This window comes from Chanodichthys erythropterus, chromosome 13 (assembly GCF_024489055.1).
Source record: "Chanodichthys erythropterus isolate Z2021 chromosome 13, ASM2448905v1, whole genome shotgun sequence".
Lineage (NCBI taxonomy): Eukaryota > Metazoa > Chordata > Actinopteri > Cypriniformes > Xenocyprididae > Chanodichthys > Chanodichthys erythropterus.
The window spans coordinates 11,021,152-11,044,662 of NC_090233.1; the positions used below are offsets into that span (position 1 = coordinate 11,021,152).

The 23,511-nt window shown below is 35.0% G+C and overlaps 1 protein-coding gene across 3 annotated transcripts in view; it reads left to right on the forward strand.

The window, feature by feature from the left end:
• The window catches only part of ebf2 (EBF transcription factor 2), a 32,321-nt gene extending 9,377 nt beyond the window's left edge, over nt 1–22,944 (forward strand). For 2 of the 3 annotated variants that reach the window (XM_067406336.1, XM_067406337.1), the window contains exons 7-16: nt 13,956–14,037; nt 15,850–15,991; nt 16,745–16,875; nt 17,013–17,139; nt 18,386–18,474; nt 18,582–18,647; nt 20,489–20,666; nt 22,178–22,348; nt 22,469–22,636; nt 22,913–22,944. In XM_067406336.1, the coding sequence (XP_067262437.1) occupies nt 13,956–14,037; nt 15,850–15,991; nt 16,745–16,875; nt 17,013–17,139; nt 18,386–18,474; nt 18,582–18,647; nt 20,489–20,666; nt 22,178–22,348; nt 22,469–22,636; nt 22,913–22,944 (1,186 nt within the window). Of the gene's footprint in view, nt 1–13,955; nt 14,038–15,849; nt 15,992–16,543; nt 16,545–16,744; nt 16,876–17,012; nt 17,140–18,385; nt 18,475–18,581; nt 18,648–20,488; nt 20,667–22,177; nt 22,349–22,468; nt 22,637–22,912 lie in introns of all 3 variants that reach the window. The other variant, XM_067406338.1, reaches the window with a different exon arrangement.
• The last annotated feature ends 567 nt before the right edge of the window (nt 22,945–23,511 follow it).

Below are 23,511 nucleotides of genomic sequence, written 5' to 3' on the forward strand. Positions count from 1 at the left end.
TCACCCCAAGCTATCTTTCAAAGATATGGGTAGTGTAGTTTCAGATATCCCTCTATACCTCTATCTCCCCCCACTTTTCAAGCTAACAGTGTGTATAAAGCGTCTCTGAGGATCTGCTCAGACTTTCTCAAGTCAAGAGTGGAAAAAAAATTGATGGTTGTCTCTTAGATTTTCCCAGAATTCCTTAGCACAACATCTGTTTTTATAGTTTTCTCTGTGATTCTTCTCTCCTCTGTCTCTCTCTCTCGCTTGCTCTGTCCTATCTGTTTCTTCTATCTCTTTAATACACCAAAACAAAGTCAGACTTACCTAGAGTTTTAATATCATGAAGGGTTTAGACAGCCACGTTTGGTATTGACAGATGTTTTTGCTGTAGATTGTATATTGCCTCATTACTGCATGATACTTCTCAGATTTGGCATCAGTAAACAAACTGGTTGGCTTTTTTGATTTTTTTATGTATTGTGTACCATTTATAAAATCATCAATGTGTAAAAAATGTCTGTTGTGGATGTAAGATGTGCTACGGATGTATCTCTCTTCTTGACTACTTGATATCCGATATCCACTGAACTTTTTTAAAAAGTTGACAAAGATGTTTAATATTTTATTAGAAGATATTCACATATTTTTGAAGATTTCCTAGTTTTTATAACCTTCACTTTCTTGTTTTCTATGCCATCTACAACCTTTCCCCCTAATATTGATATAATTAGTCAGCCTCATCAGGACACCTCCCCAGTGCCTGTGGGAATTGGGATCCCAAAGCACCTAAACCCCCCTCCTTTTTTAATCTGTGTCCGTTTTGTTTGGACCTGCTGCTCAGTCTGTCTGTCTCTCCACCCCCTTTCTTCCTCCACAACTAATCCAGTTATTAGCAGAAGGGGAGAGAATAGCTCTCAGCTGATGCTGAAGGAGGCTTTTGTCACATTATGATCCCCACATCTTCTTTTGGCTCTTCTTGCTGCCAGAGATTATGGCCTAGCTTTTACCTGTCCATATGTTATATTAAACATGATTTTTTTTTTTTTTTTTTGCACTTTGAAACCTTCATTAGTTTCTGTTATTTTGTTTATATGATTGTACGTCTTATCATGTGCTTGTGCATATTGATTGAAAGACCAACTGAGTCAATCCAACAATCCATGACAGATCAATACCACCCATGTGCTCTGGCCACATGCTTTAATCTTGTGGATGAAAGCTACTGTTTTAAAAATGTCTCATGCAAATTGGTAGTAGGGATAATATGTTAATGAACATTTTGGTTGGCATATGTTGACCACGAGCCATGTGTGTTTGTGTGTTTGTGTGTGTGTATATCACTGATCTATACTTGATTTACATATTTGTTCCTAGAAAGGGCTAACTCTGACAAAAGCAATCAGGGACATCTGGTGCTATTATCATCATTTATAAAAACATTATATAAATTAAGTGCTTTTTTTATTGTAAAAAAGATTTGAGTTAAGGTATGGGTTAATGTTATATTTATAATTGACTGTGTATGAAAATGTTTGAGGTCCATGAAACTTAAGTAAGAGCGTGTGTGTGTGTGTACTTGATCATATTTTGGGGATAAATTTGTTCTCAAAAGTGAGCTAAACAAAACTGGATGTCCTTATTTGTTAAAAAACAGTAAATAAATTATATATATATATATATATATATATATATATATATATATATATATATATATATATATATATATATATATATATATATATATATATATATATATATTATTGAAAAAATGCAAAACAAATTTTGTTACACTAAAAAATGCTTGGTTAAAAAAAGTTATTATTGTTTAAAGATTACTATATGGCTGGCTTAAAATGAACTCAAAATAGGCTGGAAATTAAAAATCAGACACATAATTACTAGATGCAACAATAATAATCAAAATGTGAACGAACATTTATTAATAAGCAATTTAATAAATGTTTATTGTTTAATTATTATTCATTAAACGTATTAATACATTTTCATTTATTAAACATATTAATAAATGTTCATTTCCAGCATACTCATTTGAGCTAGCAATACAGTAGTTTAGAAACAATAGTTGAGTTAAATAAAACTACCTAGCAGGTTGGGCAAACATTTAACCCAACTGCTGGGTTAAAACAACCCAATTGCTGGGTTTGTCCATTTTCAACCTGACTTGGGCTGTTTTTAACCCAACATTTTTAAGAGTGTAGGGTTAGGATTAGTGTGGGTTAGGGATACAGGTTTTTATAACTAACTGTATAAATAATATATGCAAGGTTCCCATTTAGATACCCAAGTAAAGGTGTGTTTGTGTATGAAAGTGTCAATTTATTTCCAGTTGTTTTTAGTGTTATGCAAAACATGCCTAAATTGGATTAGGAAAAGGTTTGGCAAAGTAGAAGCACTAATTGTGTATGGCTTCATGGGTAAAGAAAGGTTTCTGAAAGTCCTATATATATATATATATCTTTTAACCTTTGTAGTAAATGTACAGCTGTATGGACTAACAGCTTGAGACTCAGCAGGTCAGTACCACACAGGTTCAATAAATGGATGCAAATGACTGGTGGGGGTTGAAAAAGAACTGTTGAAAAGAAGGAGATGATTGAATAGGGATCAATCCCATGGTGGGGTTTGTGTGTTTTCAATCTATATAGGTTAAAACAAACAAAATAATCAATCTTATCAATAGAATAAGGCAACCAAAAGAACAAATGCTGATGGATTGGTATGCTTGTTAATTTGTATGTCTTTTATCATAGCTATCAAATCAGTTTCCAAATGTTGGCTTGGTGATTGCTGAAAACGTTGCTAATAAATGAGTAGAATTTTGAATTTGGTTGTGGTAATAAATACAGGTCCTCCTACTAATGTTTACTAATGTTACCTTTGAATAAATGAAATCCTGATTTCAGGATTCATAAATTAAAATATGCAACAACAATAACAACAAACTTTGGACCACTGGTTATTGTATTCTCAATTTGAGGACGTGCACTCAAAAACAAGCGTCAACAAACGTAGGGCTGTTGTTTTAAAGACTGGACTGACATAGCATTTTATTTGCATCCTTAGTTCTATCTGCAGTGAGTGCTCTGGAAAAAAAAAAAAAAAAAAATCACAGTGGTACCATCTGTCCCCTCTCACTTTGCTAATCAAACCCAGGGGAGTGCAAAACTATTGGATCAATAGAGAGAAAGACAATTAACTGATCCTGAAGGGAAAATGTTCAACAAAGAGTGAGAACTAGAAGACAAGTGAAGAGATCACAGAACAAAAAATAATAGCAGTTCTTTGAGCATAAAACAGTTTTGCATGTAAAAGTTGCAATTTTAAGAACAGAATGTGCAGAATTGTTTATGGTGGACAAGTTTCAACATGAGTTATGCTGCTAACAAAGCTATTTGGACCAATGTAGATATTTGAAATCAAATATATGGTGAGATAAAATTAACAGGCAACAGACAATTAGAGAGAATAAAATAAAGTACAATATTTCTGCCTTGCCTTGCAAAAGTATTCAAGACCCTTTTTTATGTTGCAAACTTATGTTAAAATGCTTTCAATTATTTGTTTTTGTGAGTACTTTTTAAATTTTTAAAACAACTATACACTAAGCCCAAGATCTGAAATAACAAAGAAAACAAGGTAACACTTTACAATAAGGTTCATTAGTTAAACATTAGTTAATGTATTAACTAACATGAACTAACCATGAGCAATACATTTGGGTTACACTTTATTTTAAGGTGTCTTTGTTACACTGTAATTATACATTTAAGTACTGAGTAATATTAAGTAACTACATGTACTTATTAGGATTAGGGTTTGGTTTGGTTTAGGGTTAGTTGCATGTAATATTGCATAATTTATAGTTATTACTACATGTAACATATGTAACAATGACACTAAAATAAAGTGTTACTGTATTTACTAATCTTCGTTAACATTAGTTGTTCATTGTTTGTTCATGTTAGTTCACAGTGCATTAACTAAAATGTTAACAAGATTTTAATAATGTATTAGTTAATGTTGAAATTAACATTAACAAAGATTAAAGGTGCCATCGAACGTTTTTTTTTTTTTTTTTTTTTTACAATATGTAATATAAGTCTAAATGTGAATGTGTCCTGAATGTGTCTGTGAAGTTTCAGCTCAAAATACCCCATAGATTTTTTTAAATTAATTTTTTCAACTGCCTATTTTGGGGCGTCATTAAATATGAGCTGATTTATGCGGTGCGGCCCCTTTAAATCTCGTGCTCTCCGCCCACGGAGCTCGCGCTTGCCTTAAACAGCATAAACAAAGTTTACACAGCTAATATAACCCTCAAATGGATCTTTACAAAGTGTTCGTCATGCATACTGAATGCATGCGTCGGATTATGTGAGTATTGTATACTGTTATATTGTTTACATTTGATTCTGAATGAGTTTGAGGCTGTGCTCTGTGGCTAACAGCTAATGCTACACTGTTGGAGAGATTTATAAAGAATGAAGTTGTTTGTGAATTATACAGACTGCAAGTGTTTAATAATGAAAATAGCGACGGCTCTTGTCTCCGTCAATACAGTAATAAACAATGGTAACTTTATCCACATTTAACAGTACATTAGCAACATGCTAACGAAACATTTAGAAAGACAATTTACAAATATCACTAAAAATATCATGATATCATGGATCATGTCAGTTATTATTGCTCCATCTGCCATTTTTCACTATTGTTCTTGCTTGCTTTCCTAGTCTGATGATTCAGCTGTGCACAGATCCAGACGTTAATACTGGCTGCCCTTGTGTAATGCCTTGATCATGGGCTGGCATATGCAAATATTGGGGTCATACATATTAATGATCCCGACTGTTACGTAACAGTCAGTGTTATGTTGAGATTTGCCTGTTCTTCGGAGGTCGTTTAAACAAATGAGATTTATATAAGAAGGAGGAAACAATGGAGTTTGAGACTCACTGTATGTCATTTCCATGTACTGAACTCTTGTTATTTAACTATGCCAAGATAAATTAAATTTTTCATTCGTGGGCACCTTTAATAAATGTTGCCGTTCATTATTAGTTCATGTTAACTAATGTAGTTAACTAATGTTAACTAATGAACCTTACTGTAAAGTGTTACCGAAAACACAGTAATTACAATCAACAAATCAAGCAACAGAAAAAATAATACCCATAACCAAAATAAAATACAGAAGGGGGGTACCAACTACATCTTCAAGGGTTAGTTCGCCCAAAAATGAAATTTCTGTCATTAATTGCTCATGTCGTTCCAAACTCGTAAGACCTTTGTATGTCTTCTAAACACAAATTAAGATATTTTTGATGAAATCCAAGAGCTTTCTGAAACTCCGATATGCTGTAATGCAATTACCGCTTTTAAGGCCCAGAAAGGTAGTAAAGACATCAGTAAAATAGTCAATGGGGGGTGTCAGAAAGCTTTTGGATTTCATCAAAAATATCTTAATTTTTGTTCAAAGGATGAACGAAGGTCTTACGGGTTTGGAGCAACATGAGGGTGAGTAATTAATGACATTATTTTCATTTTTGGGTGAACTAACCCTTTCAAATCTCAGTAGATCAGATAGAGCCTAACTAAGGTCTAACCAAAACGCTTTAAATAATTTTAAAAAATTTGGTTGCATCCCTGAATCAACCTCAAATTTGAGGTTTCTACACTTTGATTGGAGTCCATCTGCTTTATATTCAATTGATCAGGCATGATTTGGAAAGGAGGTTCCTGTCACCGCTGTGAGGAACAGTGCTGCCTATGGTGCTAAAATATGATGTCCATGACTAATCCATAGCAAATGTGTACACATGCAGACAGAAGTGTGGGGAGAGTGAGGGCAGGGAGGGGAATGGGAGGAAGGAGGAGTAGAGACTGACAGGGCTCACAGCAGGCCTGCTGGGAAGCTGTCAATGGCCCTATCAACTCTGACCTGAGTCCTGACAGATTCATCACACAATTATACAGAGACATAGGAGTCGACATTATCTGATCTCTCACAAATGCACATCTATGATATGAGATCAGTACTGTAAACTAATTCGGGGCATCTGTTCTGATCCTTAATTCTGCTGTATACACAAAAAAAGGAGGAACTTATGTGGAGAAAGGGATTATGTTGAGGCATACAGAATTTAACATGGAGGACGAGATCTTCTGGATCTCCTCCAGATTACTGGCAAGCAGACACACACACAAACAAACAGAGGGGCCAGGCTAGCACCAGGGGGCATCATTAACTCATTAGTGAAATTTAAAACAGTCAAGCACCAGTGCCTACACACACACACACACACACACACACACACAGACGTATCCCCAAACATGACAGCATATCAATTTAACCGTCAGGCGGATGGTTAATTTCAGCAAACTTTCAGCATTTCTAAAATGTCTCAATATGGCTTGGTTGCTAATTAAGCATTTTCTATGATATATGTGGGCCAAAAATATAGTGCCTTACAAAAGTATGCATTTTTTTCAGGCACTTATTTTTCTTTTTTTTTCTTGAAAGCTCCATGCTTCTCCTTTCTGTTCTCCTCTCAAAACTTACATCAAGCTGTTCGGTTTGAGACATTCAGTAACATGAGTGCTGGCATGCTCCATTCTACCCCCCTCCCAAACACACACACACACACACACACACACACACACACACACACACACACACACACACACACACACACACACACACACACACACACACACACACACACACACACACACACACACACACACACACACACACACACACACACACACACACACACACACACACACTCCCAATTTGGAAACAGATGTTGTTTGTCAGATCCCATCATTACTGGCTAATTAAGCAGACATCTTTTCCTTCTTTTCTCATATCTGCCACTCTTGTATTCATGCAGATTATCCTGCCTTTGTTTCCCCACAAAGATGAAGGCTTGTGCAAAAAAAAAAAAACAAAAAGAAAAAATTCTTTGCTTGTTTGTTTCTGCATTGGTTAAATAAATCTGCACTTACATAGACATACTCAGGGAAGCACTGAACATTAAATATAAACATAAACATCATCTTTAACATCATCAATATATATATATAGATGATGTTAAAGATGATGATGATATTAATTAATGTTCATTTTAACATTGACTAATAGATTATTAATATCAAAAGTTCATATTATTTAATTGACCTGAGATAACATGAACTAATATTGAACAGTTGCATTTATTAACTAAACTTAACAAAGATTAATAAATAGATTGCTCATTGTTAGTTAATATTAGTTAATGCATTAACTAACGTAAACCTAAATGTGAAGAGTATATAATAGAAATATATAATAGTTATGTTAAGACAGCCTGGTCTCATTGTTAATACGTAGTTATTAATACGTAACTTTAAAAGACACAAAACGTACATATTTGTACGTTTTGAATGGTGCTAAAACGTACAAATACTGACGTAATTATGGCACCAAAACGTAAACATACTGCTGAGAATGAAGGTGAAGATCGACAGATAAAGGGCTGAATTTGAATCTGTTCCTCGCAAACATATGGATTCTAAAGATATGGAGTACAGCAAACAAATAAAATGGGTGTGATTTGTTAATTTATGTTGTGCTTTGGTGTATCTGATGGTTGTATTGTCAGTCACTGCATAGGAAAAAAAAAATCGCACAGCAAAATATTACAAAACGATTATAGAAATGTTATTCATTTTAAGGTTTCAAAGTGTAGTCTCGTTTAACATTATGTAACGTTAATGACAATTGAACACAACATATTTGAATCATTAAAGCCACGATTTTAATATTAATACATGGTAATTCATATACATTCACACTTTACGTTAACGTTAGATGTTTTACGTTTTTTAAGCTGCTAATACGTAAGTATTTGTACGCTTTAGTGCTATACATAAGTCAATGTACGTTTTTGTGTGTATGAAAACGTTAGTACGTGTGGTAGAACCACACTTCACGTAAAAAAACACGTATTCTCATGAGGTCACGTTGGTTAAGATCAGTGAAAATGATTTCTGGGACTTTTTATGAATCGAATCCAATGGTCAGCATTTTTCTTGGTATCGTGTTTGAAAAAAAAAATTGTTTTTGTATTCACTGTCATTTTACGTATGGTCATAAAATATGGCGAAAAAGACAGAAAAAGTCATGTGAAACAGATGAATGTCAACCGTGTTCATAAAGTGCTTTACAGAAAGTATATATAAGAAAAGAAACTAATTGTAAAAAAAAGGGAAAAAGGATGACAAGTGAGGAGGAGATAAAGAAAAGAAAATGCTTATAAAGTGCTAAGAAAGTGAGTCAACTAAGTAGATGGTCTGTGAGAGAGTTACTACATAGATTAGGACCATAATGACAAAAAAAAAACTGTTATAATGTTACTCTGATGTATAAAAAGTCAGACTTCTTTGCTGCAATTGATGCACAAAACATGCTTGTTGGAATATTCTCAGGATATGCTGGGAAAACATGCATCAGCAGGATTTACACATCTTACATCCATGCCAGCAGGAGTGCATGCTATCATTAAACCAAAAGATATGGCAAATATAAAAATTCATGTTCATTTTTTCATCTTCAAACCAAACTTGGGTCTTCAAGTGGACAAGCTGAAAACGTTTTAGGCCCTGTTTCCACCTGGTATTAAAATGCGTTTTGGTGGATCGGATCACAAGTGGACGACACTAAATACAGGTGTAAACCTTGTCTAAAAGATTTTTAGCTTGTCCACTTTCGACCACTTTACAGAGGTAGTCGAAAACTCATTCGAGCGGATTGCTTTTCGCTCATGTGGTCAAACGCATTCAAACAGACCATCTACTCTCCGCCTACTGACCTAATGCGTAAACATTATGGGAAGCGTACTTGCCAGAAGGGATTTTGTCATTGTCAGCTGAAGACCCAAGTTTGGTTTGAGAATGAAAAATGTACCAAACACAATGTTCTCTCCCCATTCCTGATTTCTAACACTCACTCACAGCATTCGGCAGGTCTTGCGGTTGTCAGAGCAGAAACAGAAGCTCATGCTCTCTGTATGATTTTCCGTCATGTCTGTGTGCATTCATATGTAAATTGTGCAAGCTTATTTCACCCACTAGATTGAAAGACCTAAAAAAGCCCATACGTTTACCCACCCATAGACCCTCCCCTTGAAGAAATCAGGACAGAAAGTGGACAACAGAGACAGATTAAGGGAAATGCGTCTCCCTTGTCTATTTGTGATCCGATCGACCAAAACGCATCTTAATACCAGGTGTAAACAGGGCCTTAATTGACACGTAGTTGCAAAGTTAGTAGAAGCATTTGCTGACAGAATATTTAGAGCAGTTGGTAACTGTCTGAAAAAAAAAGAAGAAGAAAAAAAAAAGTTTTTGCCTCAGTAAAGGCAAGAGTCCAGACACAAGATGTTGGTTGGTTGCTTTTATTTTCCTTAGTTGTGGGAGCAAGTGTGAAAGGTCCTGGTGTGGTATGTGCTGATGGAGGTATTGATTTTTAGAGCCTGTATGTGTGCCCTGTTAGTGGGGTCAGAGGTTGGGAACGTGCCCTGTTAACCCCACGACCAGTCTGGCCCCAAAGTCTGCCAAGGGATTCTGGGAGCCCAGAGTATTTATGACCGGCTCTAGCTAACCTCTGCTACCCAGAACCCCTCAGAGGCTTCCCTCACAATCCTCACCTACAACACACCGTTCAACACTAGAGATTTTACTTTTTGTTGTTGTTGTTTAATTGCTGATGATGAACCTAATACGTAGAATATCAGTATGTCGATCTGATACTTCATCTCTAATGAACAGCTGGTTCAAATCTTAAATGATGTTGTCTTTGATTTGGGTTGAATGTAATGTTGTTATGATGAATCTCTGTACTCACACACATGTGGTATACAGTCGTTGATGTATTGCTGCCGAAACTTTTCAGCATGTCAGTGTTTCGATGCTGCACATCTGGTTTCCTAATTTTCCTTCCCCCACTCCCTCTATGTCATGACACTGTTTTGTTTTTCTAAGACGGAATGGGAGGGAGGTGAGATGGACAAGGGGAAATACTGATGAGTGATTGTTCTGAATCCAGCATATCAACAGTCTCTTTCTCATCCTTTGTCTCTGTCTGTGGTAATGGGTATTACTTGCTATTCAAATGATAAATATATCAAATATATTCTAAAGTGTAATAATACCAATTTACAGCCATCAAGATAAAAGCTTATTCTTTAAAGTTAATCCACATCTTATAGAGAAATCGCAGGATGATTCATGATTCAGTTTGGAAATTTAACCTTTGGAAATACCTATACTTATTCTGTAATATTACTTTATCTACACTTTAGAATTAGTAAAATAATAGTAACCTCCACCAATTAAGTATAAAATTACTGTACTTATATGTGACCAAAAATGTTAAACCAATCAAAACTATATAATATTTTAGCTTTGACTGGATGTTAACTCATTAACTTGGCTGCTTTTTCTTTATTCTCTGATCTAATGTAATAATTTAAAACCTTAAATATTCTTCTGATTAGTAATAATAAAAATATATATATATAAAAAAAAAATTAAAAGTTTGGAATCATTAAGATTATGTTATGTTTTTGAAAGAAGTCTCTTCTACTCACCAAGGCTACATTTATCAAAAATACAGTAATATTGTGAAATATTATTACCGTAACTGTTATCGGTTTGAATATATTTTAAAATAATTTGTTCTTGTGATGCAACGCTGAATTACTCCAGTCTTTAGTGTCACATGATTTTACCTAAAATATTCAAATATGCTGTTTTGGTGCTCGAGAAAATATTTTTGTGGAAAGCATGATACGTTATCATTAAAAGGTTTGGGGTACGAAATTAATACTTTTATTAAATTGATCAAAAGTAACCTTAACGACTTTATGTTACAAAAGATTTCTATTTCAAATAAATGCTGTTCTTTTGAACTTTATATTCATCAAAGTATCATTACAAAAGCAGTTTCCACAAAAATATGAAGCAGCACAAATCTTTTTAAGCATTGATAATAATCGGAAATGCTTCTTGAGCAGAAAATCATATTAGAATGATATCTGAAGGATCATGTGACACTGAAGACTGGAGTAATGATGCTGAAAATTCAGCTTTGATCACAGGAATAAATTACAGTTTACAATATATTCACATAGAAAATAGTTATTTTAAAATGTAAAAAATATATTTCACAATATTACTATTCAAATAAATGCAGCCTTGATGAGCACTTCAAAACATCAAAAATCTGTTCACTCAACAGGGCCAGGATTAACTCAACTGTAACTATATATTTGTCCAGTATACATGTTTTATATATATATATGGAACAATTTTATATAAAACTACTTAAGTATTATTTTTTAATCATCTCAGCTCCAAATATATGAATCATTGGCCCACTCTGAAGACCTTACCTTAAATCAAAATATCGCAGCAGTGCAAAACTTGCATTGTTATTAATAAACTTTTCCTTATGATACGGGGTGTTGTGCTGAAGTTGCAAGGTTTTCCAGGAGTCCTAATTAATTATGCAAGATGGGTCTAATTATGATGCAGTGAATGGATACATGGCAGAAGGTGCAAGGCAGCGAGGCTTAGAGATTTGCATGCTAAGTGGGTGGGGGAGTGACTAATGCATGTTAATGTGAGCTTGGCCGATGTGCTTTCATTTGCCTGCTTGCAGCTGTGCTCTATGATATCATGAAGGACTAACAAGTTTATTATAGTTAAAGTGAAAAGAATCGGCCATGGGTCGGCCATGAAACTACACCAGAGTGTGTTGTAAGATATTATAAGAAAGAGAGACAGGGTTGGCTCATACAGTGGTTCAGATGCAGAGTGTCCTTTGTTTATTAAAAAAAAAAAAAAAAAAAAAAAAAAAGTTAATAATAGTCATTTCAACTGTATCCACATGTTTTTTGGGGTCCATGCAACAAAACTGCTGGAGCCCTATTTTTTTGTTGTTGTTGTTGGCTGCCATTCCTAATATTTACAAATGTGTGGATGCAATATGGATACATATGGTTGCGTCCAAGTTCTTTATGTATCTACAAGATACCAGCCTTGTCAAATCAATATGGAATGAACATTTTACATGCGTTGAAGAGGCATAAAAGTTCTTAAGGGAAATTATACTTAAGGGAAAATAATAGATTTGCTTCATGATGACCAATATGTTCTTTGTACTTTAAAGGTCTTAATAAGTTTAAATATAGTAATGAAGTGCAATTAATAATTTACACCTTTGGACACATGTCCATCATCTCACAAATAACAAATTTGTTCCTTGGACCCATGATGTCTTTATTTTGGATTTAGTTTTTTTGGAGGAGAGGATTTTTTTACACGGAGAGGATTTTCTTTCCCCTGAAAATGCAAGTTAATGTAATCACATTGGACTAAGACTTCGCTCACACAGCGTATAACAATTTCCCAAAACATTTATTAATCATTTTTGTTATTCTTTTATATATATATATATATATATATATATATATATATATATATATATATATATATATATATATATATATATACTTGTGGTGATTTGACCAGCCTACAAAAAATAGCTTATAAATCACATTATTACCAAATATTAGACTAATCTTTTTTATCAACTTGTTTTCTTTCAATGAGCACAGGTTTTGTATTTCTTTTTAGATCTGATCAAAATTGCTGGGTTAAAAACAACCCAAGTTGGGTTGAAAATGGACAAACCCAGCTACTGGGTTGTTTTAACCCAGCAGTTGGGTTAAATGTTTTCCCAACGTGCTGGGCAGTTTTATTTAACTCAACTATTGTTTAAAAATGAATATATGGCTGGCTTAAAATGAACCCAAAATAGGTTGGAAATTAAAAATGAGACAGAATTACTAGAGACAACAATAATAATCAAGGTGAACATTTATTAATAAGCAATTTAATAATGTTTATTGTTTAATTATTATTCATTAAACTTATTAATAAATATTAATTTATTAAACATGTTAATTAATGTTAAGTTCCAACATATTTTGGGTTCATTTTAAGTGAGCAATACAGTAATTTTTAAACAATTGTTGAGTTAAATAAAACTACCCAGCAGGATGGGCAAACATTTAACCCAACTGCTGGGTTTGTTCATTTTTAACCCAACATTTTTTAGAGTGTAGGCATCATTGATCTGAGCTGGTGCACCGCCAGTTTTTGAATAAAAAATGTTCAAGCTTATTCACCTAAAACAAAACTGAGGTGCATCCGCCCACATCAACAAGGCCTACGATCAATAAGTTGCAAAAAGAAGTACAAAACCTGTAATTTTTTTGTATTTCTAACCCTAGAATATAACAATTATTCTTCTGTGAACTGTACAAAAACGAACAGTTGACAGAGTGTGGGATGGTCGAGTGAGAGACAGAGAATGAGTTTTGCTTAAGAAGTTCATGCTCACTTCACATTGGAGTACAAAATATGTATCATAGAAAATGGCACAACAATAACCATTTCTAAATGTCTCTTGCATTTAGCCGGGTACTTGGCAGTCAATAATTTAGCACACAAAACACAATAAGGTCAACAGAAACCATGTATGAATGTTTAATGTAGTCTAGTTTCTTGCATAGTTTATTATTGTTTCGGGTTTTTTGGACGATCAGGGCATGTCACTCCAGTTCATGCTGGCATCTGCATATTTTGGCTGCTTCTACTGGTCATACATACTTTGAACTGAAAGTATTTATGACTACTGTCAACAACAAAACATATGGGAAGTGTTTTCTCCTCCCTTTTAAAAGTGATACACCTATTTATTATTTATTTAGTTTTAAGAAAGCTACTAATAGAAGCAGGCCATTGTTGCTAAACAATTCACATCTCCCCCTCTTCATCTACAGTACTCCTCCTCTTCTAGCTTGAATTACAGCTTGGTTTCCTTTTGTTTCCCACAGATTTTTCTTGAAGTTTTTCCTAAAGTGCAATCAAAATTGTCTGAAAACAGCAGGGAACCCCAGAGACATGAGGAGATTTCAGGTATGGATCATTTATATGTGAATAAAATATTTACAAAATGCAGAAATGTTTTGCTTAAGGCAGAACAGGCACAGTGAATTTATAGTTTTCTCCGAGATTATTATTTTCTCTATAAAAAATAAATAATTTTTGCAAAAACAACAACAACAAAAACAAAAAAAAAAAAAACAAAAAAAGAAAAAATAAGAAGAATAAAAGCAATTGAGAAAAGTCTGCAAATCGAAGAACACATTCTCTGAAAATGGTATGCAATTTCCTTCTCAGGTACATTTATCATGTTTTAAGGATATTTCTACTGGCAAATTTACTGATTTAAGAATAGGTTTTGTTTGCAGTGTAGTGGTGGATAAACTAAGATTGTGAGTTCAATATCTCATGAGAAAAATCAGGAAAGTAGCAGAAGCAGGGATCATCAGGAAATCAGGCGAGGTGCTTCAGGAAGTTGTCAAGATTTGAGTGATGGTCTCCAGATGGGGCAGGTCAGGCTCTGTGACCCAGGAAGTGCTCACTGGGGACCCTCCTGCTTCACTTCCTCCCACTTGTCTTTCACTACTGGAGCTGCTATCGGACATTTCATCCCTCACTCTTCATTTCCCTGCTGTCCTTCCTTATTCATTTTTGTGCATTTGTTTTTTTTTTAATGCGAAATTTCTTCTTTTTTTAAATTTTATTTTGCAGCATCCCTCATGTCTATTCCTCTTATGTGTTGTTATGTTGTTTTCTCATCTTCAACTCGACAATCTTTTTTTGCATTGGGGCTGCACGATATGTCAAAATTAACTTCAGCCCAAGAGGATTTTGACCTTTAATAAAGTCTTTAGAATAAAAGGACCCACTTTATATTAAGTGGCCTTAACTACCGTGTACTTACATTTAAATTAATCATTTGATACAATGCACTTATTGTGTACATCCATGTTTTTACATTGTACTTATATTTTTAAAACACCTGCATGTAATTACATCTGTAATTAATTTCTGAAATTACATTTATTATTACACTGCTGACCCATCCCTTACACCTTAGCCTACCCTAAACCTTCCCATATCCGCCTCAATAGCAGCAAAAGTGTTTTGCAATTCAATATGAACCCAATAAGTACATTGTACTTATTTTTTGATGTAAGTACATAGTAGTTAAGGCCACGTAATATAAAGTGGGACCGAATAAAAATGATTTTATTTTCTACCGAAGCACTTCCCTCACAGAACAATTCTTTCTTTCCAAATATAGCTTTTCATGTCATATGGTGAACATTCCTGTATTTTTTTTAAAACCAGACTAGTATTTGGTTTGAAACCCAATTAACATTGGATTTTTGGCTCAGTTTGAATGGTTACGAGCACACAGGATTGACTCCATAATTTATAAGTGTTTATAAGTCTATAAGGTTTGAATGCTGTTAGATAAGCAGGAGAAAAGAGACAGAAAAAAACTAAAGTAAAAATGGAAAAAAAAGAATAAAAATGTAGATTATAGGGAGAAGAATACAGGAGAACATAGAAAAGGAAGAGAAGGAAAAGAACTAATAATTTCAACAATAATTGTTAGAGGACTGCAATATTCTGTAATTATCACTTTTTTTTCATACACTCTTTGGCTGTTATTTGTGTAGTGCTCTTCATGACAAATGATTCGACAAGTGCTAAAACTATGGATTTTAAATCAGCAGCAGTAGCAGTTTCTAAAGATAACATTGCAAGGATATTATTGATCATATATTGAGATAAATCTAATTTTTTTTTTTTACATAAATCTCCTCAATCAAACGGTTTTTGTTATCTATATGCCTTTCTTTGCATTCCAAACAGGTGGTTCTGTCCACCACGGTCAGCGTGGATGGTCCTGTACTGGCCATTTCTGATAATATGTTTGTGCACAACAACTCCAAACACGGACGTCGCTCTCGCAGAATGGATTCAAACGAGACGGTGGAGACTAGCATGGAATACGGTGAGATTTAGAAGAAAGGCCATTGAGAAAAAGCAAGGGGAGGAAGATTTTAAAGGGATAGATCACCCTCGTGTCGTTTCACACCAGTAAGACTTTCATTCATCAACACAAATGAAGATCTTTTTAATGAAATCTGAGAGCTTTTTGTCTCTCCATTGACAGACTGTGCAACTATCACTTTCAAACCCCAGAAAGACATCATTAAAGTAATGCATGTGACTCCAGTGGTTTAACCTCAATTTAATGAAGCAAAGCGAGTGTTTTGTTTGTGCAAAGAAACATAATTTACCACTTTATTTACAAAATATTAATCTCCAACGCTTGTTCACGCAACATCATCTGATTTTGCATCAAAAATTGTGTTTTTTTGCTCAAACAAAAACGTTTAACCACTGGAGTCACATGGATTACTTTAATGATGTCTTTACTACCTGTCTGGGGTTTGAAACTGGTAGTTGCATAGCTGTCAACGGAGAGACAGATTTCATTAAAAAGATCTTCATTTGTGTTCTGAAGATGAATGAAAGTGTTATAGGTGTGGAACAACACGAGGGTGAGTAAATAATGGCAGAATCTTCATTTTTGGGTGAACTAACCCTTTAACCATGAAGTCAAAAGGGAAGCTCTAAATTTTCTTATATAGGCCTGCTGTTGCAAGACAGAGTATCTATATTGTCACTTAGGATGTTTATTAGACTTTACGTAATAATTTATTGCGTCTTTAATGCCATTTTCATTCTCTCTCCACTACAGCTACTCCCTGTATCAAAGCCATCAGTCCTAGTGAAGGTTGGACTACAGGCGGGGCGATGGTCATTGTGATTGGGGAAAACTTCTTTGACGGTCTGCAAGTGGTGTTCGGGAGCATGCTAGTGTGGAGCGAGGTATATATATATATATGTATATCAAAGCAAACTTTGACGTCTAATGAGGAAAGCTTTTGTAATATTTTGATAATTGTCTCAAGGATTGAGTACCAAGAATCTGTAACCAACTTTTTTTTCTGTCATTATTCATCCAGTTAATCACTCCTCATGCAATCCGAGTTCAAACTCCTCCTCGACACATTCCAGGGGTTGTAGAAGTTACGCTGTCTTACAAATCTAAACAGTTCTGTAAAGGAGCTCCAGGGCGCTTCATTTATACAGGTGAATGCATACCCAGACATCCACACTCATGCAGAATCGCAAATTTAAAGACAAGTGTGTTATGTTAAACCGGTGGTTCCCGAACGTGTTCCTGGAGCCCCTATCACTGCACATTTTGAATGTCTCATTTGTCTGATGCACCCTTTTCAGGTATTTGAGTCTATACTAATGAGCTGATACAAGTGCTGCATCCCAATTAGCCTACTTATACAATGCCTAAAAAGTAGTTACTGTTTTTGTGAAGAAAAAGTACTTACTTTTGAGTGTGTAGCAGAATAGTAAGCAAGATTTGAGACATACTTTGTCATAATTACATCTTAACAGTCCGCTCTGTTGCTTGTTTACATGCATCCTGTCACCATTTAAACTGCCCTGTCAATCATCTTGTCACAGTTAAAATCCTCCACGTTCAATTTAGCGTAATTTCCTACCGAATCTGAGAGAAGTGTAGTCGCACGTTGTTATCTAAACCTCTCTACACTGTAAAACCCAATAAGTTGACTCAACTCAAACCATTTGAGGAAACTAATTGCTTTGAACCATTTAAGTTTGAAAACGAATACATATGAGTATTGTGAACTTGTATATAAAGAGTCATATTCACTCATAATTTAGTGTTGATTTAGTCAGTCATTTAGAGTATAGGTAACGTGAACATTCTAAGTTAATTCCATTCATTCAAACTAACTGGTTTGAGTTCATTTAATAAATCTAACCAAGACTACACAACTATGCAGCTACTCAAATGGTTGGAGGAAACCGATTACGGTAAATGATTTAAGTTGATTAAACTCAAATTAATAAACTTACATAAGACAAGGGAAAAACATTAGTTTAAAGCAATGATGAAAGAAAAGGATGCAAATATTAACAATATTTATTGAAAATCATATCACAAAAGGTTCTGTAATAACACAGACGTGTGCTGTTCAGTCCAAATGCATCACAGTAAAAATACAGACTTGCAATTTTTCCCATGAAATATGTAATCTATTCCTTATTTCTAATGTAGATAACCACAATCGTTTGCAATTCTTGGTGCCACTAGTGAAGAAGAAATTACATACTTCACCTTTAACAATTTTTGTACGAGACTGAGAATACACTTAGGACTAGAGTGGTTATGGATTCATGCATAAATACCTTACCTGATTCCTTTTATTATCTACATACTATGGGATTTATTCAGATATGTGGAGGGTGTTTTAATGTAAATAATGGATTCTCACTAAGTGATTATCTCTAGCGCTGAATGAGCCGACTATTGACTACGGCTTCCAGAGACTTCAAAAGCTGATCCCTCGACATCCTGGTGACCCCGACAAACTGGCAAAGGTGAGTACTGGTGTACACATATAACCATTAACACTTAAGTACACACAAACAGACCCACAGATGTCATATTTATCGTCTCTCTCTGGTACTGATTTTCTGTATTTTAGGAAATGTTACTTAAAAGAGCCGCAGATGTTGTTGAATCACTCTACGGAAATACCACCAGCAATCAGGTAACCACTGAAATGCAGTAAATATATACAGTAGCTATGAGAATACTTTCATTGGGGTCCAAATGCCTGAGATCACTAGTGAACATGCTTCTATTTCCTTTCCATTTACATTATCAGTGTAACGATTTAAAATTGAACTGAAAATTTTCAGAAATCTATCCATAGTATGTCAAGATCCATATTATCCAGCATGGTTAGAAAATGTTCCATAGCACATCGTGTGTACTTCAATGGAAGTAAGGAAATCTGGTTAATGAAACAAATCTGCTTATTTGATTAGTGAAGTTTGAATCCCAGATTTGCAATGTGGTATCAGGCTTTTGGAACATTAAAGGGTTAGTTCACCCAAAATGAAATTTCTGTCATTTATTACTCACCACCCGTAAGACCTTCGTTCATCTTCGGAACACAAATTAAGATATTTTTGATGAAATCCGAGGGTTTCTGAACCACACATAGGCAGCAACGGCATTGTACCTTTTGAGGTCCAGAAAGGTACTAAAGACATGGTTAAAATAGTCAACATGACTACAGTGGTTCAACCTTAATGTTATGACGAGAATGTTTTTGCGCGCAAAAACAAAACAAAAATAACGACTTTATTCAACAATTTGAACCCGCGGCATTCGGACGAAAACACGGAGGCCTGCCCTGCATCAACTGCATATGACAGCAGTTCAAATTGTGTGCTTTCAGTCCATACAATCAAACATTTCCATTCCAACTGTCTTTATTGATAAACATAAAATCACAAAACATTGTTTTGTATCACAATCCTGGTTCAGGCCTTTTGGGGTCAATGTTTGCAAAATGTAAATATAGTGAGTCTCCTTCAATGATGTGAATATGGAAGCTTGTTTCCGCCACTGAATACAAAATAAAAAAAAGGTAATTGTGTCTTTTTATTGCAATTGCAAGTTTATATCCCTCAATTCTGACTTTATTACTTGTAATTGCAAGTTTATATCGCACAGTTCTGAGAAAAAAAGTCAAAATTGCGAGAGCTAAACTCGCAATTGTGAGGAAAAAAGTCAGAATTGTGAGAGAAAGTCACAATTATCTTTTAATTTGTTTTATTCCATGGCAGAAACAAGCTTCCATATGCAAACTTCATCAAATATGAGACAAGTTCAAATTCTGCTGTAAAACTGTATAATAGTGTCATTATTCAGCTCAATTCAGGTCAATAACTGTGTAAGTCCATTCATATCAAATGTATGATATCAAATGCAGCTTCTGCTGAGCAATCCTTGTTTTTAAAGATCTTTATGCCAGCAACATAGACAAGGTTTTAATTAATAAATCTAATTTTTGTTTGATTAACCTGATGAAGACCCTTTTAGGGTCAGTAAATTGGAACTATTGGCAGTGTACCAGTGTTTTTGTTTGTTTGTTTGTCCTTTATTTATGTAGCACTTTATACAATACAGATTCAATGATGCTAACAGTTTATTTCAGCAGCAGCTCTAAAAGAAAATGGTGTCATTGTTCAGCTGAAGTCAGTTCAGTGTTGATTCAGTTCCACTGTAAAGATAATCAATTATTAAATTAGTTCATTTAATCTATAAATTAGTTCTGCAGAAAACAGTGATGTCATCGTCCAGCTCAGTTCAGTTCTCATCCACCAGTGTCAGTGCAGTCAAATCAATAATATTGTTGAATATTAAGTCTCAGACGTTGGACCACACTGTATGTGATGAGTGGCTGTAAGCTGAATTGATTTGTCTGTCTCCTGTTCATATTGAGAGAAATGTAATTGCTTAACACAAGTGATGTCACCCAATAGGTTTTTTCAGTGTTTTTTTGCACTGAATCACAACTTTTCTATTGTGCTGTTGCAGGACATGTTGCTGAAACGGGCTGCAGATATAGCCGAGGCTCTGTACAGCGTGCCACGACCTCACAGTCAGCTTCAGGCCATGCCAAGTTCTCCGGTCCATGGTAGTGTCATGGGCCTCAGCTCTTATCCCTCCCAGCTGGGTGTAAGCATCGGAGAACCTGGGCAAACCAGTAGCCAAGGTTAGGACCTGAGGACATTTACCATAGATTCAGTCTTGTTCAGTGTTATAGGTAAGCAATAAGGTACTCGAGGCTGTGCTGTACCGTGAATAAATCACGGCTGAAGGGATTGCAACAACACCCTTCAGCCGTGACTTGTTCACGATACACTAGCCTCGAGAACCTTATTGCTTTTATAAAACGGTTACCACACAATACAAATATTAAAACCAAAAAATATGTATCAATGCAACTTGCATGAAGTAAACTCTTACTAAAAGCCTTCCTTCCGCCGGAAAAAAATAGTCCCTGACCGTGAACAGCAACATAAGTTACATTATTACGCCATTAGATGGCGGCAAAGACGGTCTTTATGAGTGTGTCAGTCAGTAGCGAAGACTTTTACATTGAAAAGACTGAATTGTTGTGAACACGGAACAAGAAGCAAATGACAAATGCTTTGACTAGTGCTGTCAGTCATGGGAAAACCCCTTAACTGTTAAAAGGACAAGATATTGCATTTTTTATTATGAACAGGACTGACCTGAAGGAAAATGCTAAATCTGAATTCGATCTCGATCTCTTTCTCACAACACTCTTCTACATAATACAGTAAGCTTCAATGAACAATATCAATTGAAAACATACATTTTTTGACGTTGCTAAAGTGGTTGCTAAGGGTGTTGTGATACACAGAACCATTGGGTGAAGTGCTCATAGCCATGTTTTATCATGACTTAAACATAGCTATTGACCAATCAGAATCAAGGAAAGGAACAAATTTAAACACATTAAAACTAATTTTATAAATGTCAATAAGCATATGTTTTACTCTAAATCAGTGAAAAAAATAAAAGTCATAAATCTAAACAAGTTGTGTTCCAAATTTGACATTGATATCTCAAAAACAAAACAAAACAAAATTTCAGTAAGATTTTGTTTGGGCGCAGTACTAAACGTTCCCACAAAAACCTTTCAAAAACCTGTTACTTGTAATGCGTTACCCCCAACACTGCACACAGACACTCTAAAAAATGCTGGATTAAAAACAACCCAAGTTGGGTTGAAAATGGACAAACCCAGCAGTTGGGTTAAATGTTTGCCCAACCTGCTGGGTAGTTTTACTTAACTCAACTATTGTTTTAAAAATTACAGTATTGCAACAAAGTATGTTGGAAATGAACATTTATTAATATGTTTAATACATTTTATTTAATTTTAGATTAATTTTAAGTCAGCCGTATAGTCATTTTCAAACAATAGTTGGGTTAAATAAAACTACCCAGCAGGTTGGGCAAACATTTAACCCAACAGTTGGGTTAAAAAAGCCCAATCGCTGGGTTTGTCCATTTTCAACCCAACTTGGGTTGTTTTTAACCCAACATTTTTTAGAGTGTAGGAATAAACAAATTACCCGGTTTTTTCTTTTCATTTATTTTCGTAATAATTTGCCCCAAACATCATATTTTGTGCTGGTATTGTTTGTTGATTAATTGAGTAAAGTATTGTGATTTCTCTCGGCTTTCTTCAAGGATACACTCGCAGTTTGTCACCACGTGGCTATCCATCAGCATCGACCCCGCAGCAGTCAGGTTATGGATCCAACGGGGGCATGAGTTACGGGGCAGTGCCCATGAGCAGCCTGGGGGTTTCAGGGTCACCTGGCTTTAACAGTGCCTCCCCAAACAGCTCTCCTTATGCTAGTGAGTTTCAGTTTTGTTGTCCCTTTCCACCTTTTTTATGAATGGGATTTATCATTTTTAATAATCCTCCTGCTGGAAACACAGTGAATTTAGACATTCAGAAACACCTTTTTTTTTCAGTCATGCCATCTAGCCCCACTGTACCAGGCTCCAGCTCCTCATCCTCCCTCTTGCCCTTCTCATCTTTCCCGTCCTCTACAAAACAAAAAAGTGCCTTTGCTCCAGTCTTGAGACCACAGGGTTCACCGTCACCTGTTTGCCAAACTTCAGGAGGCACCAGCTTTAGAGGTACAGCTACTGTTTGAAACCAAATTCACACTTTGTCAAAGGTGTTAAGGTACACTCTTAAAAATAAAGGTTCTACTCTGTACCCTGCTACTTAATTCAATCCCCCCATAAAGGAGCTAAAATGTTCCTAGTTTCTGTGGTGCAAACATGCCAAAAAAGTATATAGGAACTGTGGCGAAATAGGCATAGCGTATGAATTATTTATTGAATCATCTACTTGATATAGCTGCATGTTACTGTCATAATGGAACAACTTTTTTTTTTCTTCATTTCCAGCGATGACAGGCCTCGTGGTTCCTCCAATGTAGAGAATGAGTCTTGTCCAATCCTAAGCTTTACAGCCAGTGGCAAGAACTGGACTGACACCAATGTTCAAGCCACACTGAATAAAAAGGATACAGTTGTCTAATCTTCTGATGAAGAAAACCTTCAAGAGATTAAAGACAACAAGGACATATTCAAAACACTTTTGGGAACCTTCTTAAGAGATATCCACTCTATGCACACCGTTCGCATCTGATCGTGAGGAGGTTGCCAAAGGGATGGTGTTACTTAAAGGTTCTTCCAATAACAAAACGCCAAAAGAGCTATAATTTGAGAACATGAGACTGCTACACATTTTTAGCCATGTGCTCTCAATAGACTTTCACCGCAGTAGATGCCAGTAAAAGGAATGTCAGTTGTGTCAAAACCTTTTTATTTTTTACAATATACTGTTAGATACTCATCCCTAAACTGAAATTGTGCTTTTAAAAGTATATATATCAGGATTTTTCATTTAGAGCAACAGAAAATGTTTATTTAGGTTTAGTTTTATGAACTGATTACCTCATATATTGACTTATTTAATGACAAAAACTATATAAGTTATATTT